Source organism: Dryobates pubescens, chromosome Z (genome assembly GCF_014839835.1).
Source record: "Dryobates pubescens isolate bDryPub1 chromosome Z, bDryPub1.pri, whole genome shotgun sequence".
Taxonomy (NCBI): Eukaryota; Metazoa; Chordata; class Aves; order Piciformes; family Picidae; genus Dryobates; species Dryobates pubescens.
In genome coordinates this window covers 137,926,747-137,952,196 of record NC_071657.1, presented here as the reverse complement: position 1 = coordinate 137,952,196, position 25,450 = coordinate 137,926,747, and the positions used below count along the sequence as shown (strand labels likewise).

Sequence of the window (25,450 nt, the reverse complement as noted above, 5' to 3'; positions counted from 1 at the left end):
TCACATAAGCAGATCCATCCCTGTTCAGTGTAGTGAGGACTGTAGCCTGGAGAAGAGGAGGCTCAGGGGAGACCTTGCTCTCTACAACCTCCTGAAGGGAGGTTGTAGCCAGGTGGGGGTTGGTCTCTTCTCCCAGGCAACCAGCAGCAGAACAAGAGGACACAGTCTCAAGCTGTGCCAGGGGAACTTTAGGCTGGAGGTGAGGAGAAAGTTCTTGCCAGCAAGAGAGATTGGCCATTGGGATGTACTGCCCAGGGAGGTGGTGGAGTCACCATCCCTGGAGGTGATCAAAAAAGGCTTGGATGTGGCACTTGAAGCCGTGGCTTAGTTAGTCAGGAGGTGTTGGGTGACAGGTTGGACTTGATGATCTCTGAGGTCTTTTCCAACCTTACTGATTCTATGATTCTATGCCAAGTGCAAAGCACCACATTATCAGCTACAATGGCAAAAGCTGGGGAGTGAGTGGCTAGGTAGCAGCAGGTACAGAGACACAGATATAAACTTGAGGTAATATTGCAATGGTAAAATGACAATCTGCCACCCTAAGAGCCAGCTTCATCCTTGTACAGACTGAACAGGTAAGATGGGTCAGTGTCAGAGGTAATCTTTCCTGCTCTATGGTGCCTGCAGTAGAGGCATCACAGATTACCCAAATACTGCCATTAAAAATCTTCCTTGTTAACTTTTGGACATCACACAAGCAATGTGATGAATTCTAGAGACTCTCAGGAAGAGTAAAATCAACATCAACAAAAATAAGTAAATAAATACAGCATGATCCACCAATAAAGATTTGAGATTTGGGGTTGCACAGCCCCAAACCAAGGCAACTGGGCAAGAATGAATGGAAGGACGTGGCATCACACTTCCAATCACTGCTGGAAGAGGAGAGCAATAAACTCCTCAAACTCCTCTCCATGCTGCTGCAGAAATGGCAAGTATTAATAACATTGAGAAATAGGAAATTGAGGCTAAATATTGGGGGGAGGAAGCCCTTTTCAGTCTTAAGGACAGTTAAGCACTGGAACATCAATTTCTGGGTGGCTTTACAGAAGAGATTAGATGTTCACCAGCATTAGGCAGAGTTGATTGCCCCTTGGAGCAAGAAGATGTATTTAGTTGACCTAATCCATCCAGTTTACCACAGCTTCTTGTGCTTATAAAGTCATGGGCAAATGCCTGCTCCTTTAGTGCAGAAGTCTGGATCTGGATCTGATTGTCAGGATGGTTTTAAGTAAAGGCATGTTTGCATTCTTACCCATGTGGGGATTGCAAGCTTTCTTTCAACTTGGGAGTCAAGAACTCAAATAAATCCAAGCAACTCTTACTGAGAGAAATGGCAAACTCTATGGTTGACTTAATCTAGACAGAGGTAGAACTCCAACAAACCTTATAAACTGAATCTCCTAGTTCTCTAGAGCGGGGCCAAATCTAGACAGCAGAAATGAGAGAGAAGGCATGCAATGTAGACACAGAATATCAAATGCAGCATTCATGTCTGTAAATCACAAAGCATTCACGACTTTGGAATACATACAGAAGGCAAACAACCTTCCAGCAGGCAATTACTGTAGCCCAGCAGAAGGATGGATCAGAAATACCCCCCCCAAATGCTAACTGCCCACATGTATTTTGAGCAAAGGGCACATATTTAACAGCAAGCAAGCAGAGCAGTAAATATCCACACTTGCAATGGCAAGAGGCTTGAGATACTAAGACCAAATTGTCCTGCAGAGAAAAAATTGGGCTGGTTTTTTTTTTCACTTAGAGAGTGAAGCACTATTTGCTGACAGAATTGGAAGAAAAGAAATAAATACAACTTAAACCTCTACCTTAAGTGTTAAGGAAAGGTAGAAAGCAGAAAAGCTCCCAACTCAGGCAAAGAACTGTGTGTGAGTCTTCCCACTTCTGCCCTGGGATAGGACAAGGGGCAATGGATGGGAACTCCAGCACAGGAGGTTCCACCTCAACATGAGGAGGAACTTCTTCACTGTGAGGGCCCCAGAGCCCTGGAAGAGGCTGCCCAGGGACACCTCACACTGCAGCAGGTTGCTCACAGCCACATCCAGCCTGACCTTCAAAACCTCCAGGGATGAGGCTTCCACCACCTCCCTGGGCAACCTGTGCCAGTCTCTCACCACCCTCATGGGGAAGATGCTTAAAGCAAGCTTGGATGTGGCACTCAGTGCCATGGTCTGGCCGGTGTGGTGGTGTTAGGTCATAGGCTGGACTTGATGATCTCAGAGGTCTGTTCCAGCCTCAATAATTCTGTGACTCTGTGATCTCTTCCAGCCTATTTACATCCATAAGGAATCATCAAATGAAGATTGCTCTGCAACATGAACCAGAGCATACTCAAGTACGAGAAGTAAACTTCCAGAGCACACTCCCCATCCAAACTAACTAACTGATGGTTGTTAAATGTTGATAAACCAAGCTGATATGGAGTGGTAGAAGAAAGGAAAGTCAATGTAAAATGTTGAGGTGAAAAAACACCTCAACATGAGGAAGGACATCTTGACTGTGAGGGCCCTGGAGCAGGCTGCCCAGAGAGGTTGTGGAGTCTCCTGCTCTGGAGCCTTTCCATCCCTGTCTGGATGTGTTCCTGTGTGACCTGTGCTGGATTCTCTGGTCCTGCTCTGGCAGCGGGGTTGGACTGGAAGCTCTGCAGAGGTCCCTTCCAAGCCCTAACATCCTGTGAGCCTGTGATTCACCAAACTGGAAAATCCTATAACATGTTGGCAAGTTGTGACAGGTTGCACCTCCATGGGAAAAAGAAGTTATGAGAGCCATTCAGAGAGAAGAGCACACATGCATGAACAAACTACATCTGAAACCCATCAGGCACTGAGCTGGGAACATCAGTCAAAGACCACCCCTAGCCTTGGGACAGGCAAACCAATTAGTTAAAAGCCAAAGAGAAGATCCTGCAAGAACAGGTTCTCAGGGCAGTCAGACATTGCTGTGCTGGCAGTGTCACAGAAGAAGAGGAGGCACAACCCCCAGCACAAGGCTCTGCTAATGATGATTGGATTTTTAAATGTAGAAAAATTAAACAAAATACCCCAAACAAACCAAATAAACCCATCACAGCCCCAAGAGGGATTCAATTGCTCTTCCACACCCAGCACTTCTTGATTTCCCCAAATTCAGTTACAAGGCAAATGGTTACCAAACACTGCCTGTTAGACACTGGATTGCTCTGAACCAAGTAAGCATTGTGCCATTTGCTTTGACATTAGAAGTTAAGTGCAAAATGACTCAAGAGAGAAACTTTCACAGAGAGCCATAACAAAGGCCATGTATTTAAGATCAGTTGTCAGACTTACTGAAGTCAAAACATACTTAGAACATCAAAGATAACAAGCCTTGAGAAGAAATAAAGATAGATTTCTGTGGCTGTGTTGTTGGCTGATTGAATTCAGCATTTCACAGGCTCACAGGATGTCAGGGCTCGGAAGGGACCTCTGGAGATCTTCCAGTCCAACCCCCCTGCCAGAGCAGGAGCACAGAATCCAGCACAGGTCACATAGGAACACATCCAGACAGGGCTGCAAAGGCTCCAGAGAAGGAGACTCCACAGCCTCTCTGGGCAGCCTGCTCCAGGGCTCTGGCACTCTCACAGTGAAGAAGTTTTTCCTCATGTTGAGGTGGAACCTCCTGTGCTGGAGTTTCCATCCATTGTCCATTGTCCTACCCCAGGGCACAAGTGAGCAGAGGCTGTCCCTGTCCCTTCCTTCCTGACCCCCAGCCCTCAGCTATTGATAGACATTGATCAGATCCCCTCTCAGTCTTCTCCTCTCCACACTAACCAGCCCCAGGGCTCTCAGCCTCTCCTCCCCAGGCAGTGCTGCAGTCCCTTCAGCATCCTTGGACTCTCTCCAGCAGATCCCTGTCCCTCTTCAAATGGGGAGCCCAGCCCTCTGCTCATCCTTGTGGTCCTTCCCTGGACACCTTCCAGCACCTCCAGATCCTTCCTGTAATAGAAGCTCCAGCTGTGGTCTCAGCAGGGCAGAGCAGATTGGGAGGAGAACCTCCTTGGATGTGCTGGACACACTCTGAACACACCCCAGCAGTTCTCACATCTCCCAGAGCAGCAGGGTTTTGTATGGGTATCTCACTTGCTCTGTTTTTTCTGATAAGCTAAAAAGCCCTGCCCAGCAGTAGAAAGTTGTTTCTGTCACAGCAAGCAAGAAGCAGATTAGAATTTTGTCTTCCTATTATTTCCATACAAAGTAGGACAATAGCATCAGAAGTAAATTAGCCAAAGCCTTAACCTGTGCTACCAGCACCTGTGCTGGCATTCACAACCTGACTCACAGCCTATTTGCACGTGGCCTACCCAGGATAATGAAGATTCAAGGCCAATGCTATTAGCAAGATTAAAACCCATTCCTTCCAGCATTTTGCAGTCGTTAGTTTCCCTGACTGGACTGCTAGCCACATGACCCACAAAATAAAACTCTCCAAGAGCTTACTTGCAATGGTGGCTGGAGGTCACTCTTGAATTTCTTTTAGTCTGCTATAGCCAAAAGTCACAGAAGCACAGAATTGTCAGGGCTGGAAGGGACCTCAAGGATCAGCCAGTCCCAACCCCCCTGCCATGGGCAGGGACACCTCACACTGCAGCAGGTTGCTCACAGCCACCTCCAGCCTGGCTGCAAACACCTCCAGGCAGGAGGCTTCCACCACCTCCCTGGGCAACCTGTGCCAGGCTCTCACCACCCTCATGGGGAACAACTTCTTCCTAACATCCTATCTGAATCCACCCATTTCTAGTTTTGCTCCGCCCCCCCCAGTCTTATCCCTCCCTGACACCCTAAGAAGTCCCTCCCCAGCTTTCTTGTAGCCCCCTTCTGATACAGGAAGGCCACAATTAGGTCTCCTTGGAGCTTTCTCTTCTCCAGACTGAACAGCCCCAACTCCCTCAGTCTGTCCTCACAGCAGAGCAGCTCCAGCCCTCTGCTCATCCTCATGGCCCTTCTCTGGACACCTTCCAGCACCTCCAGATCCTTCCTGTAATAGAGGCTCTAGATACAGAGCTCCAGCTGTGGTCTCAGCAGAGTGGATCAGAAGGTGAGAATCCCCTCCCTGGCCCTGCTGGCTCTGCTTCTCTTGCTGCAGCCCAGGCTCTGCTTGGCTCTCTGGGCTGCAAGTGCTCACTGCTGGCTCCTGTTGAGCTTCTCCTCCCCCAGCACCCCCAAGGCCTTTTCTTCAGGGCTGCTCTCAAGCCAATCCCTGCCCAGCCTATATCATTGCCTGGAATTTCCCTGACCCAGAGGGAGGACCTTGCCCTTGGTCTTGTTGCTCTGAGCAGATGGCCCAATTTCTCTGGACTGGTTCTCACCAAAAGACAGGAAGCTGCAGCCTGCCACCAGGCAATTTCCTACCCCGAGCGATGGCCGAGATTGTAATGCAGCTGCTTTTAACTCTTGATGGGTTCACTGCATTAAGTTCTTTAAGTGTGTAAGCAATCTCAAAAGCCCATCACCAGCAATTGCTTACACTTGCCAGAACTGTGAAAAAGCTGATGGCTTCCACAAGCCTCCTGGGAGACTGGCAAACAGACTGAAGCCTCCCTGAAAGCTGAGGGAGGCAGGGGGAAGGAGGCCCAGCAGCAGAGCTGGCTGACAGGGTTGCTCACCTTTCCCCTGCACTGCAGCACACTGTCTCTTCCAAAGAAGCCCCAGCTTCACAGAACCACAGGAACATTCAGCTTGGAAAAGAGCCTCAGGATCACCCAGAGCCCTGCTCTGCAAGGCTCACCCCTAAACCACAGCCCCAAGCACCACAGCCAAACCCCCTGCAAACACAGCCAGGCTTGGGGACTCCACCACCTCCCTGCCCAGCACATTCCAAGCCCTCACCACTCTTGCCTGAAAAAAAGCTTTCCTCATGTCCAGTCTGAACCTCCCCAGGGGCAGCTTGAGGCCATTCCCTCTTCTTCTGTCACTAATGACCTGGGAGCAGAGCCCAGCACCAACCTCTCCACAACCTCCTTGCAGGGAGCTGTAGAGAGCCAGGAGGTCTCCCCTCAGCCTCCTCTCTTTCCCACTAACCATCCCCAGCTCCTTCAGTTGCTCTCCATCAGATTTCTTCTCCAGGCCCTTCCCAGCTTCCTTGCCCTCCCCTGCCCTGGCTCCAGCACCTCCACATCTCTCTTGCCCTGAGGTGCCCAAAACTGGACCCAGCACTGGAGGTGTGGCCTGCCCAGAGCTGAGTGCTTCCTGCAGACACAGCTGCCTGGCAGCACACCTGCTGGGGCAGCACATGTTGGCATGACAGCACTGAGAAAGCTCAGCACAGCAGCACTTCTGCAGAGGCTCTTACATTGTGCCCTTACAGCCTAAAGCTACTCCCTTAAGCACAAGGTAAGCTGAAGGGAAAACACATCAAAATCCAGTGCTACAAAGCCTCTAAAAGCAAAATGTGTTAGAAGCAGCAAATCAGTCAGTGAGTAGTGCCTGCTCTGATAAACACTGAGTTTCTTGCAGGTGCAAACATCAGCATCATTGCACCACTTCATTTCTGCTCTCTGCCATCTGTGCTGCATTATTTAATAATAAAACAGCTGACCCATAGCCTCAAAAGTGTTATATTAATGTCAAAGGAGTAATAAATCAGGCTGGATGTTAGGAAGAAGTTCTTCATAGAAAGAGAGATTGGTCATTGGGATGTGCTGCCCAGGGAGGTGGTGGAGTCACTATCCCTGGAGGTGTTTAGGAAGAGACTGGATGGGGTGCTTGGTGCCATGGTTTAGTTGATGAGATGGTGCTGGGTTGGACTTGGATGATCTTGAAGGTCTTTTCCAACCTGGTTAACTCTATTTCTAATTACTATTTCTATCTCAAGGTCTTAAAGGTAACATCATACCATAGAATGCTTTGGGGTTGGAAGGGACCTTAAACACCATTTAGTTACAAGTTCTGCATGGGACAGCAATGTGCCCTGGGGGCCAAGAAGGCCAATGGGATCCTGGGGTGCATTCAGAGGAGTGTGGCCAGCAGATCCAGGGAGGTTCTCCTCCCCCTCTGCTCTGCCCTGCTGAGGCCACACCTGGAATACTGCATCCAGGTCTGGGCTCCCCCATTCAAGAGCAAGCTTTATGGTCTCCCCATTTCCTGCCCTTTAGTCACATTTTCCAGAAGCAATCACTATTTTGTTTCAGTCAAGTTACTAGCTGCAGACAAAAAGAAGCCCAAAAAGCCAAAGCCAAACCAACCCAACAACCCCCTGGAGAATAGCACTCACACACAGCATGGAAACCAGGCAAGAGCACACTGCAGCATGTTCAGTGAGCTGAGGTACAGTGGAGGAAAATGTTAACATCACAGTCACACAGTCTCACAGTATCACCAAGGTTGGAAGAGACCTCAAGGATCATCGAGTCCAACCTGTCACCACAGACCTCATGACTAGACCATGGCACCAAGTGCCACATCCAATCCCCTCCTGAACACCTCCAGGGATGGGGACTCCACCACCTCCCTGGGCAGCACATCCCAATGACGAACGACTCGCTCGGTGAAGAACTTTCTCCTCACCTCCAGCCTAAACCTCCCCTGGCACAGCTTGAGACTGTGTCCCCTTGATCTGGTGCTGCTTGCCTGGGAGAAGAGACCAACCCCTTCCTGGTCACAACCACCTTTCAGGTAGTTGTAGAGAGCAATTAGGTCACCCCTGAGCCTCCTCTTCTCCAGGCTAAGCAACCCCAGCTCCCTCAGCCTCTCCTCACAGGGCTGTGCTCCAGACCCCTCCCCAGCCTCGTTGCCCTTCTCTGGACACATTCAAGTCTCTCAATGTCCTTCTTAAACTGAGGGGCCCAGAACTGGACACAGTACTCAAGGTGTGGCCTAACCAATGCAGAGTCCAGGGGCACAATGACCTCCCTGCTCCTGCTGGCCACACTATTCCTAATGCAGGCCAGGATGTCATTGGCCTTCTTGGCCACCTGGGCACACTGCTGGCTCATGTTTAGGCAGCTTTCAATCAGTACCCCCAGGTCCCACTCTGTTTGGCAGCTCTCATCCACTCTGACCCCAGCCTGTAGCTCTGCATGGGGTTGCTGTGGCCAAAGTGCAGCCCCTGGCTCTTGGATTTGTTGAATGCCATGCCATTAGACTCTGTCCATCTGTCCAGGTCCCTCTGCAGAGCCCTTCTGCCCTCTTAACTGACCAACATCCCCCACCTAGAAAAGGCAAATGATGTTCTGGTCCAAGGAACTACTCCAAATGCTAAAGCTGACTTGCAAAAAACGATTACATATGGTTGATTTGAAAGGGAAAGCAGTAAAACAGAGCCTTGAGCAGCAGCACCACCACACAGGGTTCTTCTGTAAAGACATCTAACTACAAACTCAACCCTAAATTATATGCTACAGTCATCAACAGTGCAATTAATTTCCTTGTGACATAATTTCAGGTTGTAAAGTGACATGAAGAAACTTCAGTTCAGGTATGCTTCTTAAGAACTGAGTGGCAGGATAAGCTCCCATTCCTCTCTCTAGGTAAAATCATTTATCAGGGATTGTTTTAGCTGCTAATCTCATTCAAGTACAAACCTGTCACAGTAAATGGCTGCATTTGCATTGTAAGCTTATTTAGTCCTTTTTCATACTGTGTAACCTCATGATGAAAATGCAGGGTAGAGGCAGAATGGTCACAGCATCACAGAATTATTGAGGCTGGAGCAGACCTCTGAGATCACCAAGCCCAGCCTATGACCTAACACAGGCACACCAACCAGACCATGGGACCATGGGACTAAGTGCCACATCCAAGCTTGCTTTAAACACCTCCAGGGATGGTGACTCCACCACCTCTCTGAGCAGTCCATTCCAGTCTCTAATTCCCCTTTCCATCAGAAGTGCTTCCTAACATCCAACCTAAACCTCCCCTGGCACAGCTTCAGGCCATGCCTTCTCCTCTTGTCACAAGTTGCCTGGGAGCAGAGCCTGACCCCCACCTGACTACAGCTTCCCTTCAGAGAGTGATAAGGTCCCCCCTGAGTCTCCTCTTCTCCAGGCTGAACACTCTCAGCCTCTCCTCATCACTTTCCCTCCAGTCCCTTCCCCAGGCTGGTTGCTCTCCTCTGGACCTGCTCCAGCACCTCAAGATCTCTTTGCAGTGAGGCTCTGAAAGGTTATACTGCACTAAACCACAAGAACTCTCAGACTGTTTCTGACCTCATCCCCTGCAAATCCCTCCACTGTCTTCATTTATGGCATTGCATCTTTCATTCATGGTAAGCTTGGTTTCTTATTGCTCTTGATGTGTTTGGTGGGGGTTTTTTGTTTGTTTTACTTAAAACCAAAGCCCAAGACAGCATTATGCAGTGGCTACAACATGCAAAGCACAGCTGGAAAAGTAAAACCCAACTGGTGCTTTGCAACTCTCACTTCAAAGAGAAAAGCTTAAGCCATGTGTTGCACAAAGCAAGCTGGGCACACCAACACAACACTACTCACTCCAGCCTAGGTTTGGATGTCAAGTTATGCATATGAAAACCCTCATTTGCCTTTCCTAACTAAAGGCATTAACCTTTTCTCTTTCCAAAACAAGCTTTTTTGTTTCCATTCCTCCACAAATGGATCAAAACTCCTCAGCCTAGGACAAGTTCCATTAACTTCAAGTAGCTCTATTCAAACAGCCAGCACTAGTGTGCACACTGCAACTGCTCCTCACACAAGAGGGTTCCAGGGAATTCTGAAACACTCCCAACTCCATCTGCAGTGGCTGAAGCTGAATTATGACTGAGCTAACAAACTCTTGTGCAATGACTAAGGAAAATGCCAAAAAGATACCACAGGGCTCCTTAGGATCCTAACAAAATAGCATTACTAAGTCACAGAACTGTCAGGCTTGGAAGGGACCTCAAGGAGCAGCCAGTTCCAAGCCCCCTGCCATGGGCAGGGACACCTCACACTACAGCAGGTTGCTCACAGCCACATCCAGCCTGACTGCAAACACCTCCAGGCAGGAGGCTTCCACCACCTCCCTGGGCAACCTGTGCCAGGCTCTCACCACCCTCATGGGGAACAACTTCTTCCTCACATCCAATCTCAATCTACCCATTTCTGGTTTTGCTCCATCCCCCCCAGTCCTATCCCTCCCTGACACCCTCAAAAGTGCCTCCCCAGCCTTCTTGTAAGCCCCTTCAGATACTGGGAGGCCACAATTCATATGAAGGCTTTCAGTTCCCAATTTCTGTCCTTGCCCCTCTGTGCAAACAAAAACTACACACTCTTCTGGCCTCAGAGTGGTTTGGCTGAGTGCAGGTAACTCAATGAAGTTGGTGAAATGGGCTACAACTAATCTGAACTAAACTGAACATGAGCCTGCAGTGCGCCCAGGCAGCCAGGAGGGCCAATGGCATCCTGGCCTGCATCAGGAACAGTGTGGCCAGCAGGAGCAGGGAGGTCATTGTGCCCTGTGCTCAGCACTGCTTAGGTCACACCTTGAGTCCTGTGTCCAGTTCTGGGCTCCTCAGTTTGGGAAAGATGTTGAGATGCTGGAAGGTGTCCAGAGAAGGGCAACAAAGCTGGGGAGGGGTCTGGAGCACAGCCCTGTGAGGAGAGGCTGAGGGAGCTGGGGTTGCTTAGCCTGGAGAAGAGGAGGCTCAGGGGAGACCTTATGGCTGTTTACAACTCCAGGTGGGGGTTGGGGTTGGTCTCTTCTCCCAGGCAGCCAGCACCAGAACAAGAGGACACAGGCTCAAGCTGTGCCAGGGGAGGTTTGGATGGATGTGAGGTGAAAGTTCTTCCCAGCAAGAGAGATTGGCCATTGGGATGTGCTACCCAGGGAGGTGGTGGAGTCACCATCACTGGAGGTGTTGAGGAAGAGCCTGGATGAGGCACTTGGTGCCATGGTTTAGTTGATGAGATGGTGTTGGGTGACAGGTTGGACTGGATGATCTCTGAGGTCTTTTCCAACCTGGTTAATTCTGTTCTATTCCATTCACTCTGTTCCACTTCCCTACTTAGCACTGCAAGGTTTGTGATGACTCAAGGCAAAGCCACTCATTAACAAGGAAGCCTTACATGGCAGGAGTAAGCAAGATCTAATCTCATCTAAGGAGCCCTAATTTTGTGCCTAAACCAGGAGGCCCAAACAGCATCCATATGATTCTGGCATCAGCTTTGCACATGAGTTAACATGCAACTTTTCTATGTCAATGCCCAGGGTCAGCCCTGACTGTCTAGAAGTGTATTTCCTCAGGAATAAAAGCCCAGGTAAGTGAAAAGAAAACTTCTAGGCTCTGAAATAAAAACATGTCCTAAACTATTTCCTGCTGCTTCTTTCCATTTGTATGAAGTCTTCAAAATTTAAAGGCAGGACTTGAGCAGCCTTAGTTTCAGTTCCCCTTTGCGTAAAGGAATTCAAGCCAGAGTAATAGGTCCCAAGAATAACACATCACTAAGGGCTATGAGAATTGTTTAGGAAAAGGCATAAATTATTCTTACCTCATCTTGAAGATCACAGAATCACAGAATCAATAAGGCTGGAAAAGACCTCAGAGATCCTCAAATCCAACCTGTCACTCAGCACCTCATGCCTAACTAAAGCACAACTATGTTGTGAATTCTTGGTCTTACTTAGTGAGGGAAGAACTATTTCCTGGTATAACTTGAAGGAAAAAAAAAGAGTAAAATGTAAACCTCCATCTTAAGTGTTAAAGAAAGGTAGAAAGCTGAAAAGCTCCCAGCCCAGGCAAAACACTGTGTACAAGTCTTACTGGGGCCCTGGCATAGGACAAGGGGCAATGGATATAAACTATAGCACAGGAGGTTCCACCTCAACATGAGGAGGAACTTCTTCACTGTGAGGCTCTCAGAGCCCTGGAACAGGCTGCCCAGAGAGGTTGTGGAGTCTCCTTGTCTGGAGCCTTTCCAGCCCTGTCTGGATGTGTTCCTGTGTGACCTGTGCTGCATTCTATGCTCCTGCTCTGGCAGAGGGGTTGGACTGGAAGATCTCCAGAGGTCCCTTCCAATCCCTAACATCCTGTGAGCCTGTGATCACTGTACCATAACTGAAGACAATGCCTCTTCAAGGACAGAAGCCCTACTGTAAGAGTGTAAGAGTTCATGAATTGATGCCTGCAGTAATAGTCCTTACTTTTCATTTTAGCAGGGTCTTACCACTCTCTCTGTTCTCTGCTTGGAGGACACACACACATGCAGTAACAATTGCTTGGAAAGCAGCAACTTTTCATATCAGAATCAGTAAGGCTTCAACAAAGAAGAGAAAAGCAACTAGTCATGTCCAGAGTAAGAGTAATGACTTGGAAACTTTTAGCCCTTCCCAAAGAGGAGTATTGAAGGAGGCCATTCACAAAGGACTTCCCTAGGAAACACTCAATTTCAAGTTGGAAAACTAACTGCTTTATTTCATCCATATATTTACCTATTTCATTTCAATATAAAGCTGAAGACAAGAAAGACTCCAAGTCTCCCAAGGTCCATCAAGCTGGACATTTTTCACCCCAGATGTTCATAAAGCTGGACCCAAGTTTCAAACATTAACCTTTATTAACTTACTCAGAAAATTCTGAGCCAATTTATTTGTGCCTGTCAATACTGTTGCCAAAATAACACCACAGGCACCACATTTACTGTGCTCTCACACACAGAACACTAGCAGAATTCCAGTTGAAAGGCTGTTTGCAAAGATGGCTGTTTTCAAATGGGAAAGGGTTTGACAAAGCTGCAGAACTGGTTGGAAACTGAAAGAATCCAACCACCTTCCCAAGCTGTCGCTGCTGCTGCGAGGCAAATAAGCTATGAGAAGCAGCACATAACACCCAGGATACACTTAGCTGTGCCTGAGTGATCCAAGTGACACAGACAAGGGCAGCATCACCACCACAGGCTTATTTTGATCAGCTTCTTAGATATGGATGACATTAGCACATAGGAGTTGAAGATTTCATTAAGTATGAACTCATAAAGTTGTAATGGTCAATAGGAAAAGCACCTGGGGGGGAGCTGGGGGAGGAGAAGCTCAACAGGAGCCAGCAGGGAGCACTTGCAGCCCAGAGAGCCAAGCAGAGCCTGGGCTGCAGCAAGAGAAGTGTGGCCAGCAGGGCCAGGGAGGGGATTCTCCCCTTCTGATCCACTCTGCTGAGACCACAGCTGGAGCTCTGGGGCCAGTTCTGGAGCCTCTATTACAGGAAGGATCTGGAGGTGCTGGAAGGTGTCCAGAGAAGGGCCATGAGGATGAGCAGAGGGCTGGAGCTGCTCTGCTATGAGGACAGACTGAGGGAGTTGGGGTTGTGCAGGCTGGAGAAGAGAAGGCTCTGAGGAGACCTAATTGTGGCCTTCCAGTATCTGAAGGGGGCTACAAGAAAGCTGGGGAGGGACTTTTGAGGATGTCAGGGAGGGATAGAACTGGGGGGGATGGAGCAAAACTAGAAGTGGGTAGACTGAGATTGGATGTTAGGAAGAAGTTGTTCCCCATGAGGGTGGTGAGAGCCTGGCACAGGTTGCCCAGGGAGGTGGTGGAAGCCTCATCCCTGGAGGTGTTTGCAGCCAGGCTGGATGTGGCTGTGAGCAACCTGCTGCAGTGTGAGGTGTCCCTGCCCATGGCAGGGGGGTTGGAACTGGCTGTGCCTTAATGTCCCTTCCAACCCTAACAATTCTGTGATTCTATGAAGGTACAGGGAGGAAAAAAAAGCTGTTAAAAAGTTTTGGAAAGAGAAGAACTTTAGAAAGTTTTTGCCCCAAATCACTCTTCCATCCCCTCTTGGAATAAGGTCACTCTGCTGCCAACTGCAGCAGCTTCTATCACCCATTTTGGCCACTCCTCCCAAAAGCTTTCATGGTTCCTCATTTCTCATTCCTGGTGTTAGGAGCACCCACCTTCCTCCTCTTGAAGTCCCATTCTAAGATCCACTTCTGCAACACTGCCTACAGAAACAGCAGGCAACTAAAACACTCAGTCACTGTGCCAAGCAGACGCCAAGCAGCAGCTTTCACTGTGCACACCACACTGCACAGTGCTGACAACACTACAAGTGGGGATTTCATGTCCAAGAGTCACTCTCTGAGAGTGCTAGCTAAAACTCTTAGGTGCTCATAGAAAGAGGAAGTAAGTTCAACATTATCAAGACTCCATTGTGCCAGAGCTCACAGAAAGGGGAAGTATGTTCAACATTACCAACATTCCACTGTGCCTGCGTGCATCTGTAGTACATACATCAATGGAATGCACAGAAAACACAGAAGAGCAGCCTAGACGAGATGTGGAGGTGCTGGAGCCAGGGCAGAGGAGGGCAAGGAAGCTGGGAAGGGCCTGGAGAAGAAATCTGATGCAGAGCAACTGAAGGAGCTGGGGATGGTTAGTGGGAAAGAGAGGAGGCTGAGGGGAGACCTCCTGGCTCTCTGCAGCTCCCTGCAAGGAGGTTGTGGAGAGGTTGGTGCTGGGCTCTGCTCCCAGGTTGTTAGTGACAGAACAAGAGGGAATGGCCTCAAGCTGCAGCAGGACAGGGTTAGACTGGACAGTAGGAAGCATTTTTTCCCAGCAAGAGTGGTCAGGGCTTGGAATGTGCTGCCCAGGGAGGTGGTGGAGTCCCCAGGCCTGGCTGTGTTTGCAGGTGGTTTGGCTGTGGTGCTTGGGGCTGTGGTTCAGGGGTGAGCCTTGCAGAGCAGGGTTCTGGGGTGGCCTTGGTGATCCTGAGGCTCTTTTCCAACCTGAGTGTTTCTGTGATTCTGATTCTGTGATTTAATTTTCTTTCCTGTAGTGTATTTCAATCCTTTGCTGGCTCACCAGAAATTTCTCATAAACATAACTTAGGAAACAGAACTGGAAAGTTGTATCCTAAAGTCCTCTAAATCTCTTTGTGAATCTGAAGTCAAATTCAGCTAACAGTCTATAGGACCTTGAGGGTGGTGGAACACTGGAGCAGGCTGCCCAGGGAAGTGGTTGGGGCCCCATCCCTGGAGATATTCAAGGTGAGGACAGGGCTCTGGGCAACCTGATCTAGTTGGGGCTGTCCCTGCTGACTGCAGAGGGGGTTGGACTGGATGACCTTCAGAGGTCCCTTCCAACCCAGAGCATTCTATGATTCTAAATGTTTCTGTTTTCATAGGTCAGGGTCTATCAAGCCAATGCTCTCATTTGGTACTAAACAAATGTATTTCAGGGCAGTCATGGAGACAGACTGGAAGCCATGAGACTTTTTTGAAAGTCTGAATGGATGTTAAAATTAGTTTTCTTCTAACTAAAATGAAAATCTAGCCTCTGTGCTGCTTCAACATGTGACACTCCAGCCTGTCATCAGAGGCTATCACTGACCTTCAGGTGACATGAACTTCCAGGTCATAGAACCACAGAACTGGCAGGGCTGGAAGGGAACTCAAGGATCAGCCAGCTCCAATCCCCTGCCATGGCCAGGGACACCTCACACTACAGCAGGTTGCTCACAGCCACATCCAGCCTGGCTGCAAACACCTCCAGGGATGAGGCTTCCACCACCTCCCTGGGCAACCTGTGCCAGGCTCTCACCACCCTCATGGGGAACAACTTCTTCCTAACATCCAATCTGAATCTACCCATTTCTAGTTTTGTTCTATCCCCCCCAGTCCTATCACTCCCTGACACCCTCAAAAGTCCCTCCCCAGCTTTCTTGTAGCCTCCTTCAGATACTGCAAGGCCACAATGAGGTCTCCTCAGAGCCTGCTCTTCTCCAGACTGCACAACCCCAACTCCCTCAGTCTGTCCTTATAGCAGAGCAGCTCCAGCCCTCATGGCCCTCATCCTCATGGCCCTCATCCTCATGGCCCTTCTCTGGACTCTTCCATATATTTCTACATGTTATGCTACACTGAAATACTTTATTAACTAACACAAGCACTGCCAATGCAGCTCTAATACACAACAATCCTTTACTACGGGGGGGAAACAAAAGTTTAAGAAGGATTGAGTTTGTAACAGTGTGAATAACAAATGGGAGAAACACCTAAGCAAGAACACCTGAGCAGACAAGCTGCACAAAGCATTTGCAAGGCATGGCTGAAGGTGTAAAATGCAAAACCACATCAAACCCCCTGCAGACACAACCTGTAAACAGCCAGATACGACCCATAGCCCAAATTAAGTTAGAAATGCACTTCCTAAAGATGAAATAGCAAACTCTGGCAAGCCTGTGGCTGAAGCTTGCATGTATAAAGCCACTTGGCACTGTAAACATAGTCATGCACACCTTCAAGCTAAATGAAGCCCTTCTTCACATCTATTTTCCATACTTGAAGCCCTCCCACCATGGCAAGGGGACAAAGCCACGCTTGTTCAACTTACATCTTTTTCTGACCGATGTGGGAACATCGATGATTGGCTGTAGTACATGTTCTCATCATGGTAGTCACCATCAACCCCCTCTACAAACTTCTTCCTTGAAGCACCAAACATGCTGTTTGTCACCTAAATAAGAAGAAAAATGATTATGTATCATATAGCACAGAAACACAGAATCATTGAGGCTGCAATAGGCCTTGGGGATCGTTGAGTCCAGCCTATGACCTAACAGCCAACCTAAACCTCCCCTGGCACAGCTTCAGGCCATGCCCTCTGCTCTTGGCACAAGTGGCCTGGGAGCAGAGCCTGACCCCCACCTGACTGCAACTTCCCTTCAGGGACTTGTAGAGAGTGATAAGGTCCCCCCTGAGCTTCCTCTTCTCCAGGCTCAAACCCCCCTAGCTCCCTCAGCCTCTCCTCATCACCTTCCCTCCAGTCCCTTCCCCAGGCTGGTTGCTCTCCTCTGGACCAGCACCTCAAGATCTCTTTGCAGTGAGGCTCTGAAAGGTTATACTGCATTGAAACAGCCTTTCCCTCCACTGCACTGCCCAGTCTCATCACTAAGTATGGTTTACTAAATACTTATTTGTATGTATATATATTTGTATTTGCATATTTGTAAACCATATTTAAGGATTGTTCAAACCTCTCCCCCCCCTTTACTAAACAACTGGAAATTCCTCTTGAAAGAGCTTCTCTGCACATTGTCAACCCAATGATTCTTTCCAGTGAGTTTCTCATGTGACAGAAATTCATACTTCAGAAAGGACATGGGTAGGAAGAAGAGACAAAAATCATTCCCTGGAAGGATCTTGGTTGGGTTTTTTGAGTCCCATGACATTTCCCTGAGGCTTATTTAAAGACCTGCAGAATGTCAGAAAACCAAAAAGCAAAACTTCTCAGTGTTTTACAGCATCACAGAGTGTCAGGGGCTGGAAGGGACCTCAAAAGCTCATCCAGTCCAACCCCCCTGCCAGAGCAGGAGCACCTAGAGCAGATCACATTGGAACCAGTTCAGGTGGGTTTTGAGTATCTCCACAGAAGAAGACTCCAAAACCTCCCCTTGGGTCAACACTTCTAATCTAAAAGAAGAAAGTTAAGGAATGCTCTTTAGAGCTCAGCCACCTCAGAAGAAAGAACAAAAGTAAACAAGAAAGAAACCTAAATAAGCCCTGAAATGACTCCCATCATTGCAGCTTTGGAAAAGCAGCTTTCTACTCCCCTGTATGCACTCAGAGCTATCATTAAGTAAGAGAAGCTTGAGCTTAACCACACTCAACCACCCCAGCTCAGACTGGCAAAGTTGTTGCAGATGGCCCACAAAATAACTGCTAGATTTGTTTTGCCTTTATTCCCACAGGCACACACCCAGGCAGAGCTGCTGCGTCAGGAACTAGAAACTCAAGAAACAGCAACCATGCAGCGGCTCACAGAACCTTCATTCATTACAGAATGTAATCCCCCTGCAAGGTCACAGAATCACAGAATCAACCAGGCTGGAAAACACTTCAGACATCATCAAGTCCAACCTATCACCTAATGCCTAACACCTCCTGACAACTAAGCCATGGCTCCAAGTGCCACATCCAAGCCTTTTCTGAACACCTCCAGGGATGGGGACTCCACCACCTCCCTGGGCAGCACATCCCAAGGGCCAATCTCTCTTGCTGGCAAGAACTTTCTCCTCACCTCCAGCCTAAACCTCCCCTGGAGCAGCTTGAGACTGTGTCCTCTTGTTCTGGTGCTGGGTGCCTGGGAGAAGACCAACCCCCACCTGGCTACAATCTCCCTTCAGGGAGTTGGAGAGAGCAAGAAGGTCTCCCCTGAGCCTCCTCTTCTCCAGGCTAAGCAACCCCAGCTCCCTCAGCCTCTCCTCACAGGGCTGTGCTCCAGACCCCTCCCCAGCTTTGTTGCCCTTCTCTGGACACCTTCCAGCATCTCAATGTCCTTCTTAAATTGAGGAGCCCAGAACTGGACACAGGACTCAAGGTGTGGCCTAAGCAGTGCTGAGTCCAGGGCACAATGACCTCCCTGCTCCTGCTGGCGTCATACCTCACTGCAGCCCCTACTGCATGCAGTGCACAGTTCTACACCTGACTCTTATTTACATCAAAATATCCACAGCTCTGGTAAACTGCTAAGCTGTCTGGCTATGAAAGGCTGTCACAGCAGAGTGTGGGCTAACCTAACATGTTAATGGTCAAGCCACTGAGACTGCACATACTGCTCAGCCCTCGGCAGCTCACCGAGTTTCCTGTCCCGCACGAGGAGACTGCAGAGAGTGCAACCACCAGGATGGGAACCAACCCTGAGCTACCACCCCACATAACACACCTGCATAAGGATCTTTGACACCTTGAAAGTTAAATCACAGAATCAATAAGATTGGAAGAGACCTCAGAGATCATCAAGTCCAACCTGTCACCACAGACCTCATGACTACTAAACCATGGCACCAAGTGCCACATCCAATCCCCTCTTGAACACCTCCAGGGATGGTGACTCCACCACTTCCCTGGGCAAATGAAGCTAAGGCATAGTTATCTTATCAAAGGGTTTTAGACACAAGATTTACTATCTTCACTACTGACAAGTGTTAAACTGTTCAAAAACCTCCAAACAAACAACAAAACCCAAACAAAACAAAAAAAGAAACCAGATCAACCACAACATTGCCCCCACCCAAAGCAAACCAAAACATGGAACCAAACCCACCCAGGAAAAAACAACCAAAGGGAAAACCCACAACCAAGCAAAGGGAAGAAAACCACAACCAAGCAAAGGGAAAACCCACAACCAAGCAAAGGGAAGAAAACCACAACCAAGCAAAGGGAAAACCCACAACCAAGCAAAGGGAAGAAAACCACAACCAAGCAAAGGGAAGAAAACCACAACCAAGCAAAGGGAAAACCACAACCAAGCAAAGGGAAGAAAACCACAACCAAGCAAAGGGAAGAAAACCACAACCAAGCAAAGGGAAAACCACAACCAAGCAAAGGGAAGAAAACCACAACCAAGCAAAGGGAAGAAAACCACAACCAAGCAAAGGGGGAAAAAACCACAACCAAGCAAAGGGGAAAAATGCCACAAAGGAGAAAACAACCACCAAAGGAAAAATAACACAACCAAAGGGAATAAAGCCCAAAGGAAAAAAAACCCCAGCCAAAGGAAACCCCCCCAAGCAACCAAACAAACACAAAACACCAAACAAAAGACATCAAGCCCCCCCCAGGAAAATTCATCAATGTTTTGAAAGTCATTCTGCACTACCTGAGGCTCAGGCTTCAACCTGAAATCTTGAAACATTTATTCTTGTTGACGACAAGGAGAGTAACTTTCAGCCTGGAATCCTCTTATCCCTCCTGACACAAAATTACTCTGAAATTTGAATAAGCCACACTGTGCAGAATGTCATCTTTGCTACCAAAGAGTCCTAGGCAGTATTTAATGCCTCGGGTGTGTTCCTATACCAGCAACAACTTAACCCCATGATTTCAGAATCACAGAGTTACTGAGGCTGGAACAGGCCTCTGAGATCATAGAATCAGAGAATTGTCAGGGTTGGAAGGGACCTCAAGGATCAGCCAGTTCCAGCCCCCCTGCCATGGGCAGGGACACCTCACACTACAGCAGGTTACTCACAGCCACATCCAGCCTGGCTGCAAACACCTCCAGGCATGAGGCTTCCACCACCTCCCTGGGCAGCCTGTGCCAGTCTCTCACCACCCTCATGGGGAACAACTTCTTCCTAACATCCAATCTCAATCTACCCACTTCTAGTTTTGCTCCACCCTCCCAGTCCTACCATTACCTGGCACCCTCAAAAGTCAATCCCAACCCAGTTCCTGAAGGCATCCTACAGGAAGGCTGCAGCAGGACTTGTCATGATGGTGTCTAGTTAGAGAACAAGGGGAAATGCTTTTAAGCTCAGGGAGAGTAGGTTTAGACTGGATCTTGGGAAGAAGCTCTCCAGTAGGAGGGTGACGAGACTCTGGAATAGGCTACCCAGGGAGGTTGTGGGTGGCTTCTGTCTGGGGGTGTTCAAGGCCAGGCTGGATGAGGCCTTGAGGATTTGAGGTGTCCCTGCCCACAGCAGGGAGGCTGGAGTAGATGATCTCTGAGGCCCCTTCCAACCTAAGCCATTCCATGACCTAACACCACCACTAGACCATGTCACTAAGTGACATTTCAAAGTCACAGGTGTTCTTAGTAAAAGTAAAGCCAACACTCAGGATGCCTTTAATACAGCTATCATCACTAACTGGTCCTAAAATGTACAGCTGAGCAAAAGCCTATTCCACAGCTCCTAGAAGAAGGCTGCAAGCATTTGCACTACTGCTGTCTCCAAAGAAATGCATCATCTGTTCACAGGCTCACAGGATGCTAGGGGTTGGAAGGGAGCTCTACAGATGATCTAGTAACACCCCCCCCTGCCAGAGCAGGACCACCTGAAGCTATGGCACACCCTCTCCAGATGAAACCTCTGTTTTGTAGTATTTACCAAAAGCAAAGTGCAAATTCCAGGTGCCAAATTGCTCCAATGCATTCAGCTGACTTGCATGCTTGCTGCAAAGCTCTTCATTACACTATCAGCATACCCCACTGTACTAATCCCCTCACAATGCAATTATCACCTACCAGATGGGATGGAGCATTTAACAGGCTAAGGGGATTATCTTGTCCTTTGCTGTGCCAGAGTACAGTGTGGAGAGATGAGCAGTTGCCTCTAACCACTGGGAAAAGGATAGTGAAATGCTCAGATGAAGCTAGCAGGGACTTGAGCATCTCCCCTCTGAAGAGAGACTGAGAGCCCTGGGGCTGTTGAGTCTGGAGAAGAGAAGGCTGAGAGGGGATCTGATCAATGTCTATCAATAGCTGAGGGCTGGGGGGCAAGTGGAGGGGGCCAAGCTCTTGTGGGTGGTGCACAGCAATAAGCCAAGGAGCAATGGAGAGAAACTTGACCAGAGAAGGTTTCAGCTCAGCATGAGGAGAAACTTCTTTGCAGTGAGGGTGCCAGAGCCCTGGAGCAGGCTGCCCAGAGAGGTTGTGGAGTCTCCTTCTCTGGAGACCCACCTGGATGCATTCCTGTGTGGACTACCCTGGGTTGGACCCAATGATCTCTTGAGGACCCTTCCAACCTCTAATATCCTGTGATCCCCCAGGTAATGAGCAGCTGAGCATTTCAACCAGCAGCTCCTCATGAGTGTAAGAACGTTTTGGTGCTCCTTTAAAACAGTAACTGGGACGAGAGGACTCCTTCTGCCATGCAGCCTTCTCTTGTGACACACAATCAGAATAACAAGATGCAGTTGTGCTAGAAAGCAAGTCTGCAGCATACACCACACGGTGCTAAGGCAACACCTAACCCTGAACTGTGCAGTGCAGGAATTGTGTGAGGGGAATACAGGGTGCTGATTGACAGCTGCCGAAACATGAGCCAGCAGTGTGCCCAGGTGGCCAAGAGGGCCAATGGCATCCCGGCCTGCATCAGGAACAGTGTGGCCAGCAGGAGCAGGGAGGTCATTGTGCCCCTGCACTCTGCATTGGTTAGGTCACACCTTGAGTATTGTGTCCAGTTCTGGGCTCCTCAGTTTAAGAAGGACATTGAGACACTTGAAGGTGTCCAGAGAAGGGCAACAAGGCTGGGGAGAGGTCTGGAGCACAGCCCTGGGAGGAGAGGCTGAGGGAGCTGGGGTTGCTTAGCCTGGAGAAGAGGAGGCTCAGGGGAGACCTAATTGCTCTCTACAACTACCTGAAAGGTGGTTGTAGACAGGAAGGGGTTGGTCTCTTCTCCCAGGCACCCAGCACCAGAACAAGGGGACACAGTCTCAAGCTGTGCCAGGGGAGGTTTAGACTCGAAGTGAGGAGAAAGTTCTTCACTGAGAGAGTTGTTAGCCATTGGGATGTGCTGCCCAGGGAGGTGGTGGAATCACCGTCCCTGGAGGTCTTCAAGAGGAGATTGGACGTGGTACTTGGTGCCATGGTCTAGTCATGAGGTCTGTGGTGACAGGTTGGACTTGATGATCTTTGAGGTCTCTTCCAACCTTGGTGATACTGTGATACAGGATTTTTGTCTTTGACCCTGCAGCTTTTAATCTTATTTACACAAAGTTCACACATGGCTGGCTACACATGCAGGAAAGATTTCTGAGTCAAAGCTTTCTGCCTTAAAATCTATGCTTGAAGCTGCTGCAAGAAAGCGAGTATGGAGAAATATGACGTCCACGTACTGAAGAGCTGAAGAGATTATTTTAAACACTCTCAACTAAATTTAAATTCTCTATGAACTTTCTATATTAATAATTGCAGAAGACAATAGTCCAAGGGTATCCTGGCCTGCATCAGGAACAGTGTGGCCAGCAGGAGCAGGGAAGTCATTGTGCCGTGGACTCAGCACTGCTCAGGCCACACCTTGAGTCCTGTGTCCAGTTCTGGGCTCCTCAGTTTAAGAAGGACATTGAGAGACTTGAAGGTGTCCAGAGAAGGGCAACAAAGCTGGGGAGGGGTCTGGAGCACAGCCCTGTGAGGAGAGGCTGAGGGAGCTGGGGTTGCTTAGTCTGGAGAAGAGGAGGCTCAGGGGAGATCTTCTTGCTCTCTACAGCTACCTGAAGGGAGGTTGTAGGCAGGTGGGGGTTGGTCTCTTCTCCCAGGCAAGCAGCACCAGACAAGAGGACACAGTCTCAAGCTGTGCCAGGGGAGGTTTAGGCTGGAGGTGAGGAAGAAATTCTTCCCAGCAAGAGAGATTGGCCATTGGGATGTGCTGCCCAGGGAGGTGGTGGAGTCAACACCTCTGGAGGTGTTGAGGAGGAGACTGGATGAGGCACTAGGTGCCATGGTTTAGTTGCTGAGATGGTGCTGGGTGATAGGTTGCACTCGATCTCCATGGTCTTTTCCAGCCTAGCTAATTCTGTTCGATTCCAAAACTACTCAAGGTTATGCCCCGAGGACTGATGAAGCACACAGATGTTAGTATGGAGAGCCCAGCCATTCAAACAAAAGACATCAAGAAAACTTTTCACATTGAGATTGTATCTTGATATTAATTTGCAGCCCCTTTTTTTAACAGCTCTCTGCAGGCTTGTTTTGAGGCACCCCAAAGAGCAGAACAGTGCACTGCAGGCTGCAGCAGATGAGAGGAAGGCTGGAGGAGGCCTGCCTGCAAGCCAGCTGCATGGCTGTGCCCTTTGAGCACCTTGAAACCCTTTTTGCAGACGCTGGCACTCCTTGCCAGCAGCATTCTGTAAGCAGTTCTGGGCTGCTGAAGGCTGCCGAGCGAAGCGGCGGCGTGTAGTGCTCCGTCCCCCGCGCCGCGCTCCGTCCCCCCGCGCCGCGCCGCGCTCCGTCCCCCCGCGCGGCGCCGCGCTCCGTCCCCCCGCGCCGCGCTCCGTCCCCCCGCGCCCGCGCTCCGTCCCGCCGCGCCGCGCTCCGTCCCCCCGCGCCGCGCCCGCGCTCCGTCCCCCCGCGCCCGCGCTCCGTCCCGCCGCGCCGCGCTCCGTCCCCCCGCGCCGCGCCCGCGCTCCGTCCCCCCGCGCCCGCGCTCCGTCCCCCCGCGCCGCGCCCGCGCTCCGTCCCCCCGCGCCGCGCTCCGTCCCCCCGCGCTGCCACCGAGGGAAGCAGCATCGGCACTGCAGGGCATTCTGGCAGCTGCTGGCAGCCCTAGCAGGATTTCCCTTGGCTGGGAAGCACTGCCCCTTGTTCTCAGGGTGCACCACGGCAGGGATCACGGCAGAGGAGCGTGGCAGTGCAATTCACGCTGCTATCCAGCCCTGTCACACAGCTAACGGCACGGCAGACCGAGGCAAACCAGCGACTGAAAGGACAGGATTTAAGCTGCAGCTGCTGCAGCCAGGCTGCTTATTTCTTGCTGCTTCTTAGGCTAACAGCAGCAGCCAATTAATCTACTTTTCAGTAGCTGCCAGTGACAGTAGATGTCTGGCAAACTTTTGAATCAAAGCACACATCCCCATGAACACTTCCATTACAGAAGGTTTATGCAGTAACAGTGTCAGATGGTTGCCAACTTAGCAGGAGGCATCTTCTGATCCACATGAATGTACTCCAGTGTTCCCTAGCATACTCATCAGCTGCTCATGCTACCTGCACCTCCACAGAGAATTAGAATAGAATAGAATTAACCAGGTTGGAAAAGACCTTTGAGATCATCCAGTCCAACCTATCACCCAGCACCATCTCATCAACTAAACCATGGCACCAAGTGCCTCATCCAGGCTCTTCCTCAACACCTCCAGGGATGGTGACTCCACCACCTCCCTGAGCAGCACATTCCAGTGGTCAATCTCTCTTGCTGGGAAGAATTTCCTCCTCACCTCCAGCCTAAACCTCCCCTGGCACAGCTTGAGACTGTGTCCTCTTGTTCTGGTGCTGCTTGCCTGGGAGAAGAGACCAACCCCCACCTGGCTACAACCTCCCTTCAGGTAGCTGTAGAGAGCAAGAAGGTCTCCCCTGAGCCTCCTCTTCTCCAGGCTAAGCAACCCCAGCTCCCTCAGCCTCTCCTGACACAATTCTATCGCAGCACAATTTGTAAGAGCCCCAGAATGTTAGAGGCTGGAAGGGACCTCTAAGATCATCCAGTCAAGGTGTGAGAGTAACTGGGACTGCGCCAGCCACAGGCAGATCTGCAGATGGAACTTTGTTACTTACTTGCTAGGACATGAAAGCACCAGCCAGCCTCAAACACAAAAGCCTGCACCTCCTTTTTCATGGACTGATAGCTCTGTCTGATCATCCAGAAAAGTAAACACAGCCACCTTCATGCAGCACTAATAAAAACATCTTAAACCTCCTGGAAAGGAACAGTGACCTGTACCTTTAGAGTCTAGATTGATGAGGTGAAAGGTAGAAATCAACTCTTGTATTTAAGTCACAGAATCACAGAATGTTAGGGGTTGGAAGGCATCTGGAAAGCTCATCCAGTCCAACCCCCCTGCCAGAGCAGGAGCACCCAGAGCAGGTCACACAGGAACACATCCAGGCAGGGCTGGAATAGCTCCAGAGAGGGAGACTCCACAGCCCCCCTGGGCAGCCTGCTCCAGGGCTCTGGCACCCCCACAGGGAAAACATTTCCCTCCTGTTTCCATGGCACTTCCTCTGCCTCAGCTTCCACCACTGCCCCTTGTGCTGGCATTGGGCATCCCCCAGCA

General features: G+C 49.7%; 1 protein-coding gene across 1 annotated transcript in view; it reads right to left on the bottom strand.

The window, feature by feature from the left end:
- Positions 1-25,450, bottom strand: part of CNOT2 (CCR4-NOT transcription complex subunit 2) — a 118,435-nt gene that overhangs the window by 31,167 nt on the left and 61,818 nt on the right. Inside the window, exon 2 of the mRNA XM_054178671.1 lies at positions 16,293-16,415. Coding sequence (XP_054034646.1) covers positions 16,293-16,403 — 111 coding nt within the window. The 5' untranslated portion in view covers positions 16,404-16,415. The remainder of the gene's footprint in view (positions 1-16,292; positions 16,416-25,450) is intronic.